Source organism: Hoplias malabaricus, chromosome 4, assembly GCF_029633855.1.
Source record: "Hoplias malabaricus isolate fHopMal1 chromosome 4, fHopMal1.hap1, whole genome shotgun sequence".
Classification (NCBI taxonomy): Eukaryota; Metazoa; Chordata; class Actinopteri; order Characiformes; family Erythrinidae; genus Hoplias; species Hoplias malabaricus.
The window spans coordinates 38533770-38546492 of record NC_089803.1 but is presented as its reverse complement, the minus strand read 5'-3'; the positions used below and the strand labels follow the sequence as shown (position 1 = coordinate 38546492).

General features: G+C 37.2%; 3 protein-coding genes across 3 annotated transcripts; 2 read left to right on the top strand and 1 right to left on the bottom strand.

The window, feature by feature from the left end:
• Positions 1-365: 365 nt before the first annotated feature.
• On the top strand, positions 366-3225 carry LOC136694046 (hatching enzyme 1.2-like). Its single transcript, XM_066667392.1, has 5 exons — positions 366-438; positions 1372-1495; positions 1586-1726; positions 2615-2732; positions 2838-3225. The coding sequence occupies exons 2-5, from the start codon at positions 1375-1377 to the stop codon at positions 3223-3225; spliced, it is 768 nt and encodes a 255-aa protein (XP_066523489.1). The 5' UTR covers positions 366-438; positions 1372-1374.
• A 2540-nt stretch (positions 3226-5765) lies between these two features.
• Positions 5766-6913, bottom strand: LOC136694072 (hatching enzyme 1.2-like). Its single transcript, XM_066667427.1, has 4 exons — positions 6793-6913; positions 6564-6704; positions 6243-6360; positions 5766-6153 (listed from the first exon to the last, which is right to left on the bottom strand). Exons 1-4 carry the CDS (start codon positions 6911-6913, stop codon positions 5766-5768), a joined length of 768 nt encoding a protein of 255 aa, XP_066523524.1.
• A 3335-nt stretch (positions 6914-10248) lies between these two features.
• Positions 10249-12106, top strand: LOC136694034 (hatching enzyme 1.2-like). Its single transcript, XM_066667372.1, has 4 exons — positions 10249-10369; positions 10459-10599; positions 11496-11613; positions 11719-12106. Exons 1-4 carry the CDS (start codon positions 10249-10251, stop codon positions 12104-12106), a joined length of 768 nt encoding a protein of 255 aa, XP_066523469.1.
• Positions 12107-12723: the final 617 nt, after the last annotated feature.

Genomic DNA, 12723 nt, shown 5'->3' with positions numbered 1-12723 from the left:
GCCAGTAAAAGGATGACGGCACGCAGAGAGAGGACAGAATTTTTGTTTGCTGCCAGTGAATAATTTAAGTTCGGCGATTTTTTTCCCCATTACTACAAAGACTCAAATAGACATTGAGTATTTTACTTAACCATCAACCCAACGTCTTTTTTTCGGAGTTAAAAATGTTTTGTTGCATTCAGAAATGTTATTTCATTTTTCTGCAGTCGTTCATTAACTTCATAAATGTAACACGGTATAGTTTGTTTATATATAACACAAAGGCAAAATAAATAAAAAAAACCTGTTATATGCAGTGTTATTTCATATAAAATTTCAAAAGGATTTTGTGGCTCCCAGTGTTTTCTTTACTGTGTGAAACGGGTCCAAATGGCTGTTTGAGTGGTAAAGGTTGCCGACCCCTGTGCTATGAGAACTTGTTGTGAAATATAAAGTAGTGTAAGTATTGTTCATGTAAGTTAAGTAATTGGGTAAGTTAAGTAATTAGTATGAGTAAGTTAAGTCATTTCATACAGTTTTACCTGTGTTAGCCCATAAGTTGACGTTGTATTGCAAGTCTTAGTTTCTACACGAAGAAGTTTTCTTGACAACTTTTAGATACTGGGATAACCCAACATTCAGAATCAGTAGTTTAAAAAGTATGGACATTAACTGTAATTGTGAACATTTAAGAGTATTAAAGTATAAAACTATTTTGGAAGAAGCTGAAAAAAGCAACAGAGATGGTCCACCATTTAAAAGCATACATTAGAGAGTCAACACCAGAGTGTCATTTAATCGCCAGACAGCTACATGGGGTGTACCCATGTGTTTACATTCACATTGGGATTAATATGTTCACTTGCTTTAAAAAAGTACTACAAACTCTCATACTAAAAGGAAATCCTAGCATAAAAAATATAAAAATCAACTCTGTCCAAGTCTTCAAAATAGAATCTGGCCTAAAATGGAACCCAGGAGTACACAAGAAGTGAAGAAACATATCAATTCTAGTTTAGATGTTTCTGCTTTTAAATCAGAGACAAACAAGCTGAAGATGCACATATTAGACTGTGTATATCAGAGTGTTAGTTAACCCCCAGACAGCCACACCAAAGTGCATCAGTATGCACAAAAACAGGTCCTATCACAGAACCCTGAGTAACAGAAGAGGCAATAAAAAAAAAAATCAGGTTGAATAAATATTGACTCTTCACAAAGAAGGTTCTTTCACCCTTTAGATACATACATTAGATAGTGGACACTAGAATGTCCCTTAATCCCCACACAGCCACACCGATGTATGCACCATGGGTATAAAAGCCAAGTATGACCAGGTTCAGACTTCAAGCTACAGTTAAGGAGCTTCCACATATTCTCTTTATGCTGAAGAACATGGAGTCCACAGTCTCCCTCTCCGTTCTCGCTTTGCTGCTGCTTAGTCTGTCACAGGCCATCCCTCTCATGGAGCCTCAGCCAGTGGACATCACAGCAAAAATTCTGACCATCAACAACGGTAAAAAAAAAAAAAAAAAAAAGAAAGTCCACACAGGCATTCCAAAAATCTTTTTTTTTTACCTAATCCATTTTCCATTTTCATTTGAAGGATCCAGACAACTATTGGTGGAGGGAGACATATTTATCCCAAGGACCAGGAATGCTCTGGTCTGCCCCAGCAACAACTGCTTTTGGAAGAAGTCCGGGAATGGAGTAGTGCGAGTGCCCTACACAGTGAGCGCTGATTTCTGTGAGTAAAAACCTGTTCTTCACTATAAAGTAATTAGACTATTTAAAGTTAAATAAACATCCTTATTAAAGACATAGGATTCTGTGAACAGAGTGATAGAACCCTAACAACTCACTCTGAGAAAAAAATGTATGTTATAGGTACATTATTGTTCACTAAATGTACAAAGAGTGTAAATGTACTTTTACAGATACAACCGTGATGTTGAAGTCCAGTAATGCTCCTTAAATGTACATTACATTCTGTTCTCCATAAGGAGATGTGAATATTTGTAACTTTTAATTGTACAACTCAAAATAGAACATCATGTAAGTCATGGAGATAAAACGGGTTGTATAAAATCAACAAAATTTTAAAATCTATTATTAATATAGAGTAAGGTATAATTATGTTCTCTTACTACAGGTACAGAAATTCACTTAAGGGGAACCGACAAATTAACAGAAAATGTACCACCACAGTGACAGCTTTTGTGACCATGTACGAGTTTTAGTTACCTTTTCTTAGTGCTGAACCATTACTTAATTGTTTCTATGTTTAATCAGTTCAAAACCTGCAACGAAACAAATCGTTAGGTGAAAAAATTGCATACATGCAAATGTTTACTGCAGCACAAGATAGATAGATAGATAGATAGATAGATAGATAGATACATACATACATACATACATACGTACATACTTTATTGATCCCCAGGGGAAATTCAAGAAACTGACAAAGTTGTGTTCTATGTGCTGTTAACATCTTTGTGATGGACAGAAATGAAAGCAATGGAATCAATTGTAGAAATAAAGTAGTTTAGCTTATAACATCACAGTATGTAGCTACTGATTCCCTAACACTTGTCATTAAATAACAATATATTGTCAATTCTTTGACTATTGAAAGCATCCTCTGACATGACTAAGATTACTGGGGCTATGGCGAAGTTCCACAGCAAGACCTGCATTCGTTTTGTTCCCAGAAGCATTGAAAGTGACTACATCAGCATTGAGAACAAAAGCGGGTAAGAAAAACTAAAAGACTTTGAAGGAGAATTTAGATTTGTTTCTCAGTTTTTGAGTACACTGCCTGTATCTGTGACGTGGACAACTTTTCTGTTACCTCCCAGGTGCTACTCTTCAGTGGGCAAAACAGGTGGCAAGCAGGTGGTCTCTCTCAGCTTGAATGGCTGTGTGTACCATGGCATTGTGGAGCACGAGCTGAATCACGCACTAGGATTCTACCATGAACATACCAGGAGTGACCGTGACAGTTATGTGAAGATCAACTGGCAGAACATCGACCCAGCAATGCAGTACAACTTCAACAAGAAGAACACCAACAACCTCAAAACCGATTATGACTACTCATCCGTAATGCACTATTCAAACACAGCCTTCTCTATCAATGGGCAGGACACCATCACTCCCATTCCTGATTCTTCTGTGGAAATTGGACAGAGAAAGGAACTGTCCGCCATCGACATCCAGAGGATCAACATTCTCTACAAATGCTGAATCACTTTTAAGCACATAGTGTAACGTTGTATCGTCACATGTAATCTTCAGTCAAATGTTTTTTTGGAATTGCACAATAAAAAAATCAAAGCATATTAACTGGAACATATATTGTCTTTATCTGAACTAACGCCAACACAGTGATAACTAGTGTTGAAGCGCATGTATACAGTAATTACACAAACCTCCACAGGAGTTTAATTTCATTCTTCACATTTTTAATTTCTCCTCTTCTATTTAGGTAGAAAGTGGAATTATTATTTCACTCATTAAATCTTCATCCTACAGCTTTACAGATAGGAAACACCAAATTTTGCAGGACTGCAGAGTCTAATGGTCTTTTGCTGCTATTTTTCTTAACGTCACAAGTTAAAGTACAAGGTGATTATAATCATACACAGGTTAAGATGTAAAATATACCATGCCAATGCATTAGAAAATCTGCAGCCACAAAATGTCTGTTATCAATAATTGTTTAAATTCTACACCAAACCACTGTGGACATATTTTATCTGATATGAAACATGCTGTCCTTAACACCTAGAGTGACTCATTGAGCCCAGCCCAGGTTTGTAGGCATCTCCCCTCATCAGCGTTTGGCAGAATAAATCCCACAACACCTCTGGATGTCTAAAAAGTGAATTCTGGCATCCCTAACCCACCCCCTCTCCAAGCTAGTTTTATCATTAGCTGTAATCCACACTGACCTGACCTGGCTGTAATTAGTTACCCCATTGGCACTGTTAGTGCATGTTCTGTGCCACCATTTCCATGTGATGATTATGCGCTACATCACCAGCTACCACCATAACACCTCTACAGTGTATTTCACTAGTCTGTGCTCTGATAACTCCTTAAGATCTACCTTTAGTTACTGGCCCCTGATTCCAAATTCTGATGGACCTGGCTACAAATCTATATATACTGGTCTTACATATGCCTGTCACCATCATATCAGCCATCAATTTTACATACTTCTAGCTTTTTTCTGTTGAATGCTTCTATTAATTTTCTCTCAGAGTACAGCACACAGATGTTGTCACACAGGTGGGGGGTATACACCCTCCCCTCTGTCTAATACCTATATACATATACCTGGGGATGCAGCTGAATTGCCAGTAATGAACTGAGTCAGGTTGGTACTTGACACAATTAAAAATGTTCTTCACATAATTGAGAAGTAAAATAAAACTTTATAAAAAAAGTCCAAATGCAGTCCAAGTGCTCCAAGCATCAGTTTGTCAGAGTCCTGGAACTGTAACTCATAAAAGAAGAGGGTGGCATAATCACCATTGTAAAAGAATAAATCTTCTAAAACAGAAAAAATGAAAGCAACTTCAACATAGCTTCATAGTCACCACAGTAAAAATATTTAATAAATGAATAAATAAAAGCTAGGCCTAATGATAAATCTTAGTTCTTAAATAAGCAACTCTAGACTTCCCCACCACTCAGTGCTAAGTACACTCGACACTCCAGTCACAATCACACAAATTCATTAATTGATTCATTATCTGTAACCGCTAATCCAGTTCAGGGTTGTGGTAAGTCAGAATCATTGGGCGAAAGGTAATCGCACAAATTAAATACAACAAGTATCCAAACAGCAATAAAAAATACACAAATACAATTAAACATAAGTAAATCAGTGCTAGTTATCATTAAGAAAAGCAATATTATTGGATAACTATTCACTGTCATATAACTATTCTCCTAAAGTGATTAATTATTAAATATCAACTAAATGCTTTTTGAGTAATAACAAATCTAATCTTGATATTTGACTTTTATCTAGAGAAAACATACATAATTAGACAATTCAAATGAATACTTGCCGTTTTCTCTTGGGGAAGAGGTAAAAGGTTGTGATATTTACGTCACATCTCGTAAACTCATGTATTATACAGAATGCAGTTTACCAGTGGTGAATATGATTTGTCTGCCTCTTGGATACAATAAACATGTGTGGAAATTGTTTTTTTCTCAGTTTCCAAAATCACTTGAATGCAGCATAACTGCAATGCCACTAGTGGATACCACTTGTTTCCTGATTTTTTGTCTGCAGCTCTTACCCCTGCATATTTAGATGCTGACAAAATCCCACGCAACTCACCTTTGCACATTTACACTGATAACTGTTGTCTTGGGTTTTAATTAAACATTTTTGAACTGCTTTTTTGCCGCATAATACTGCCATGTTTTATTTTAAGTGCAGATCTGTGTAGTCTCAAAGCTTCAAAGCTGAAGCATGACTCGTTTTGAAAGTACTATGCATTTAATGATCATTTAAATAAAATCTAATTATGCAAAGGAAAATATAAAATGTTGAAAACTAAATGAAACATATATGAGGATATATTAAAGTAATGTTTATTTGCAGTTCAACATTAGTTTCCTCTGTTAAGATTACTTCAATATAAATAAAACAAGATACATTCAAGTTAAAATGCTTTGATTTTCTTTATTATGCAATTACAGCACGTTTGACTGAAGATGACATGTGACGATACAACGTTACACTCTATGCTATTAAAAGCGATTCAGCATTTGTAGAGAATGTTGATCCTCTGGATGTCGATGGCGGACAGTTCCATCTGCAGACCAATCTGCACGGAAGAATCAGGAATGGGAGTGATGGTGTCCTGCCCATTGATGGAGAAAGCTGTTCTCGGATAGTGCATCACGGATGAGTAGTCGTAATGGGTGTTGAGGTTGTTGGTGTTCTCCTTGTTGAAGTTGTACTGCATTGCTGGGTTGATGTTCTGCCAGTTGATCTCCACATAGCTGTCACGGTCACTCCTGGTATGTTCATGGTAGAATCCTAGTGCGTGGTTCAGCTCGTGTTCCACAATGCCATGGTACACACAGCCATTCAAGCTGAGAGAGACCATCTGCATTCCACCTGTTTTGCCCACTGAAGAATAGCACCTGGGAAGTAACAGAGAAGGTTGTCCACATCACCGAAGCACAGCTATGGACAATGTAATCAATAAAGTCTATGCTTCGGCCACACTCACCCATTTCCACTTTGAATGCTGAGGTAGTCACTTTCAGTGCTTCTGGGAACAAAGCGAATGCAGGTTTTGCTGTGGAACACCGCCATAGCTCCAGCAATCACAGACATGTGCGAGGATGCTTTAAACAAGCAAGGAATTGACAATAAATATTTAAAGACAAGTGTTAGGAAATCCCTAGATACATACAGTGACATTATTAGTGGAACTTCTTTGTTGTATAACCACAGTATTGTTTTTCAATATTTGTGTGTGGACTATTCCCTTCTGTATTCCACAAAGATGTGCAAATTAATTTAATGTGAAGAATGGTCTTTTACTCACAGAAATCAGTGCTCACTGTGTAGGGAACCTGCACTAAGCCATTCGAGGACTTCTTCCAAAAGCAGGTGTTGCTGGGGCAGACCAGAGCATTCCTTGTTGTTGGTATGAGTATGTCTCCCTCCACCAATAGTTGTCTGGATCCTTCAGATGAAAATGGAAAATGGATTAGGAAAATATATTTCTGATGGAACATGTTATAACCAAAAGGAAAAAGCATAGGTTTCCTGACCGTTGTTGATGGTCAGAATGTTTGCCATGCTTCCCACTGGATGAGGCTCCATTAGAGGGACAGCCTGCGAGAGTCCAAGCAGCAGGAAAGCAAGAATGGAGAGAGAAGCTGCTGACTCCATGTTCTTCAGTATACAGGTATGATGTGGAAGCTCCTTAACTGTAGCTTGGGGTCTCAACCAGGTCATACTCGGTTTTTATACTCATGGACTCACATCGGTGTGGCTCTTTTGGGATTAACGGACACTTAGTTGTCCACTGTCTAATGTGTGTATCTAAAGGGTGGGCTCTCTCAACTTCTTTCATTCTGACCTGAAAAACAGAAAAAAAAATAAAAAATACAAAAACAGGATTTTCTCTGTAAACAGTCAATATGTATTCTGTAGGATTTCATGCCTCTTGTGTTCTTCAGGGTTCTGTTTTAGGGCCTGTTTTATTTATATGCACATGGACTTTTGGATCTATTTTTTTCATTCATTTCATCAGTAGACTGGAATTATATACATTTACATTTTTTCATACCTGAATGATAGTATTATCACCATTTTTAATTTTGTGAGTTCTGTGTGGCTGTCTGGGGATCAACTGGCATGCTAGTGTCAACTGTCTAATGTATGCATCTAATGGGCAGACCCTTGTTTGTAGATGCACATGGTAGACAGACAGACAGACAACCACAGCGGTGTTTATCCATGTGTACAAAATAAAAGGGATAAAACTATCATACCCTAAAACAGAACCTAAGTAACACAAGAGACTTCAGACCCAAACGGAATAATTATTGAATCTTCAGGCAGCGTTTTCATTTTATGATCAAATATGCCATTTCTGGTAAAAAATGTGGCCTTTTTTTATTTTGAATTTTGTAGAAATGTTATTTATTGAAAACATTTTCAGTGGTTTCACTGAATACCTTTTGAAAATAAAGACAAATTTTGAATTTGGTGCCTGAAACATACAAGCATTGCCAGTGGATACTTATCACTTTGTACCAAATGCCATTAAAGGACTGCAAGACTGCAACCAGAAAATTGGTCAAGGGAAGATGTCAAAGAATTTAGCCTTCTGTCTGTGTTGTGTGTTAATTTCATCAGTACCTGTGCACTTTCTAGGAAAGCTTACAGATCCAGGTGGAAGTGTGCTGTACCTTTGGAAACCATTGGTGCAGTGCAGCCAGCAGTCCGAGAAAATGATACAGCTGGAAAAACTAAACAAAACAAAAAAATACAACCTGGAGGGACCTGGAGGTTGTGGGTTCAAAACGCACATTTCAAAACACACAGTCCAAAAACACACATAGGTTGGTGGATTGGTGACTCAAAAGTCTCCATAGGTGTGAGTGGGTGAGTGAATATGTAAGTGTGTGTGTCGCCCTGTGAAGGACTGGTGCCCCCTCCAGGGTGTGTTCCTACCTTACGCCCACTGATTCCTGGGTGTCCTCAGAACCCACCACAACCCTGAAATGGTTAATGAAAATTTACCGAGAGCAAGCATTCAGGCAGAATCTTGAGAGTGAGGCCAGGTTTGTCCACTGAAAGCATTGTGGTTGAAGTGTTTGCGGTTGAGAATAGTGCAGTGCTGTCTTTTGATGCACTGTGAAAATCATACCTGCTCTATGGGGGTCTGGTGGGGGTCCTGACCATTTAAGAACAGGGTGAAAGGGGGACAATAATCCACACAGAGCAACAAATGAAAAAATGATAATAATGGTAAATTTTAAAGTGCTCCTGTGTGGTCAGTTCAGAAAAATAGAGGTGGTTACATATATGCACATTAACATATTTATACATCAATTTTAATGAAAGCTCAAATTAAAAAGAAAATGGCTTACATGAGGAACAAGAGCATTATTGTACTAATGGAGTTGGTAAAGCCAAAATTATCATAGCTGCTATGACAGGGGTCGGCAACCTTGTCTGAAAAATTACTGAGAATTTAATTAAAATGTATTTTATTTTAGTTCGTTCATTTTCAGAATGTAATTCTATGAAGATTATGGCGATCTTGTAAAATCTAAAATAGTTTAATATTTAAAATATTTTGTCGCTCTTAATACACGTCACAACTTCCAATGTGGGACACCCGCCAGTGTGCGGTTTCTTGAACTATTTGACAGCTGAATGCACGGCGCCAGTAAAAGGATGTAAAAATAATTTAAGTTCGGCGATTTTTTTCCCCATTACTACAAGGACTCAAATAGACATTGAGTATTTTACTTAACCATCAACCCAACGTCTTTTTTTTCAGAGTTAAAAATGTTTTGTTGCATGCAGAAATGTTATTTCATTTTTCTGCAGTCGTTCATTAATTTCATAAATGTAACACGGTATAGTTTGTTTATACATAACACAAGGGCAAAAAAAAAAAAAACCTGTTATATGCAGTGTTATTTCATATAAAATTTCAAAAGGATTTTGTGGCTCCCAGTGTTTTCTTTACTGTGTGAAACGGGTCCAAATGGCTGTTTGAGTGGTAAAGGTTGCCGACCCCTGTGCTATGAGAACTTGTTGTGAAATATAAAGTAGTGTAAGTATTGTTCATGTAAGTTAAGTAATTGGGTAAGTTAAGTAATTAGTATGAGTAAGTTAAGTCATTTCATACAGTTTTACCTGTGTTAGCCCATAAGTTAACGTTGTATTGCAAGTCTTTGCTTCTACATGAAAAATTCTTCTTGACAACGATTAGATACTTAGACAACCCAACATTCAGAATCAGTAGTTTAAACAGTATGGACATTAACTGTAATTGTGAACATTTTAGAGTATTAAAGTATAAAACTATTTGAAAGAAGCTGAAAAAAGCAACAGAGATGGTCCACCATTTAAAAGCATACATTAGAGAGTCAACACCAGAGTGTCATTTAATCGCCAGACAGCTACATGGGGTGTACCCATGTGTTTACATTCACATTGGGATTAATATGTTCACTTGCTTAAAACAAGAACTACAAACTCTCATACTAAAAGGAAATCCTAGCATAAAAAATATAAAAATCAACACTGTCCAAGTCTTCAAAATAGAATCTGGCCTAAAATGGAACCCAGGGGTACACAAGAAGTGAAGAAACATATCAATTCTAGTTTAGATGTTTCAGCTTTTAAATCAGAGACAAACAAGCTGAAGATGCACATATTAGACATTGTATTTCAGAGTGTTAGTTATCCCCCAGACAGCCACACCAAAGTGCATCAGTATGCACAAAAACAGGTCCTATCACAGAATCCTGAGTAACAGAAGAGGCAAAAAAAAAATCAGGTTGAATAAATATTGACTCTTCACAAAGAAGGTTCTTTCACCTTTTAGATACATACATTAGGTAGTGGACACTAGAATGTCCCTTAATCCCCACACAGCCACACCGATGTATGCACCATGGGTATAAAAGCCAAGTATGACCAGGTTCAGACTTCAAGCTACAGTTAAGGAGCTTCCACATATTCTCTTTATGCTGAAGAACATGGAGTCCACAGTCTCTCTCTCCATTCTCGCTTTGCTGCTGCTTGGTCTGTCACAGGCCATCCCTCTCATGGAGCCTCAGCCAGTGGACATCACAGCAAAAATTCTGACCATCAACAACGGTAAAAAAAAAAAAAAAAAAAGAAAATCCACACAGGCATTCCAAAAATCTTTTTTTTTTACCTAATCCATTTTCCATTTTCATTTGAAGGATCCAGACAACTATTGGTGGAGGGAGACATATTTATTCCAAGGACCAGGAATGCTCTGGTCTGCCCCAGCAACAACTGCTTTTGGAAGAAGTCCGGGAATGGAGTAGTGCGAGTGCCCTACACAGTGAGCGCTGATTTCTGTGAGTAAAATCCTGTTCTTCACTATAAAGTAATTAGACTATTTAAAGTTAAATAAACATCCTTATTAAAGACATAGGATTCTGTGAACAGAGTGATAGAACCCTAACAACTCACTCTGAGAAAAAAATGTATGTTATAGGTACATTATTGTTCACTAAATGTACAAAGAGTGTAAATGTACTTTTACAGATACAACCGTGATGTTGAAGTCCAGTAATGCTCCTTAAATGTACATTACATTCTGTTCTCCATAAGGAGAGGTGAATATTTGTAACTTTTAATTGTACAACTCAAAATAGAACATCATGTAAGTCATGGAGATAAAACGGGTTGTATAAAATCAACAAAATTTTAAAATCTATTATTAATATAGAGTAAGGTATAATTATGTTCTCTTACTACAGGTACAGAAATTCCCTTAAGGGGAACCGACAAATTAACAGAAAATGTACCACCAAAGTGACAGCTTTTGTGACCGTGTATGAGTTTTAGTTACCTTTTCTTAGTGCTGAACCATTACTTAATTGTTTCTATGTTTAATCAGTTCAAAACCTGCAACGAAACAAATCGTTAGGTGAAAAAATTGCATACATGCAAATGTTTACTGCAGCACAAGATAGATAGATAGATAGATAGATAGATAGATAGATAGATAGATAGATAGATAGATACATGCATACATACATACTTTATTGATCCCCAGGGGAAATTCAAGAAACTGACAAAGTTGTGTTCTATGTGCTGTTAACATCTTTGTGATGGACAGAAATGAAAGCAATGGAATCAATTGTAGAAATAAAGTAGTTTAGCTTATAACATCACAGTATGTAGCTACTGATTCCCTAACACTTGTCATTAAATAACAATATATTGTCAATTCTTTGACTATTGAAAGCATCCTCTGACATGACTAAGATTACTGGGGCTATGGCGAAGTTCCACAGCAAGACCTGCATTCGTTTTGTTCCCAGAAGCACTGAAAGTGACTACATCAGCATTGAGAACAAAAGCGGGTAAGAAAAACTAAAAGACTTTGAAGGAGAATTTAGATTTGTTTCTCAGTTTTTGAGTACACTGCCTGTATCTGTGACGTGGACAACTTTTCTGTTACCTCCCAGGTGCTATTCTTCAGTGGGCAAAACAGGTGGCAAGCAGGTTGTCTCTCTCAGCTTGAATGGCTGTGTGTACCATGGCATTGTGGAGCACGAGCTGAATCACGCACTAGGATTCTACCATGAACATACCAGGAGTGACCGTGACAGTTATGTGAAGATCAACTGGCAGAACATCGACCCAGCAATGCAGTACAACTTCAACAAGAAGAACACCAACAACCTCAAAACCGATTATGACTACTCATCCGTAATGCACTATTCAAACACAGCCTTCTCTATCAATGGGCAGGACACCATCACTCCCATTCCTGATTCTTCTGTGGAAATTGGACAGAGAAAGGAACTGTCCGCCATCGACATCCAGAGGATCAACATTCTCTACAAATGCTGAATCACTTTTAAGCACATAGTGTAACGTTGTATCGTCACATGTAATCTTCAGTCAAATGTTTTTTTGGAATTGCACAATAAAAAAATCAAAGCATATTAACTGGAACATATATTGTCTTTATCTGAACTAACGCCAACACAGTGATAACTAGTGTTGAAGCGCATGTATACAGTAATTACACAAACCTCCACAGGAGTTTAATTTCATTCTTCACATTTTTAATTTCTCCTCTTCTATTTAGGTAGAAAGTGGAATTATTATTTCACTCATTAAATCTTCATCCTACAGCTTTACAGATAGGAAACACCAAATTTTGCAGGACTGCAGAGTCTAATGGTCTTTTGCTGCTATTTTTCTTAACGTCACAAGTTAAAGTACAAGGTGATTATAATCATACACAGGTTAAGATGTAAAATATACCATGCCAATGCATTAGAAAATCTGCAGCCACAAAATGTCTGTTATCAATAATTGTTTAAATTCTACACCAATCCACTATGGACATATTTTATCTGATATGAAACATGCTGTCCTTAACACCTAGAGTGACTCATTGAGCCCAGCCCAGGTTTGTAGGCCTCTCCCCTCATCAGCGTTTGGCAGAATAAATCCCACAA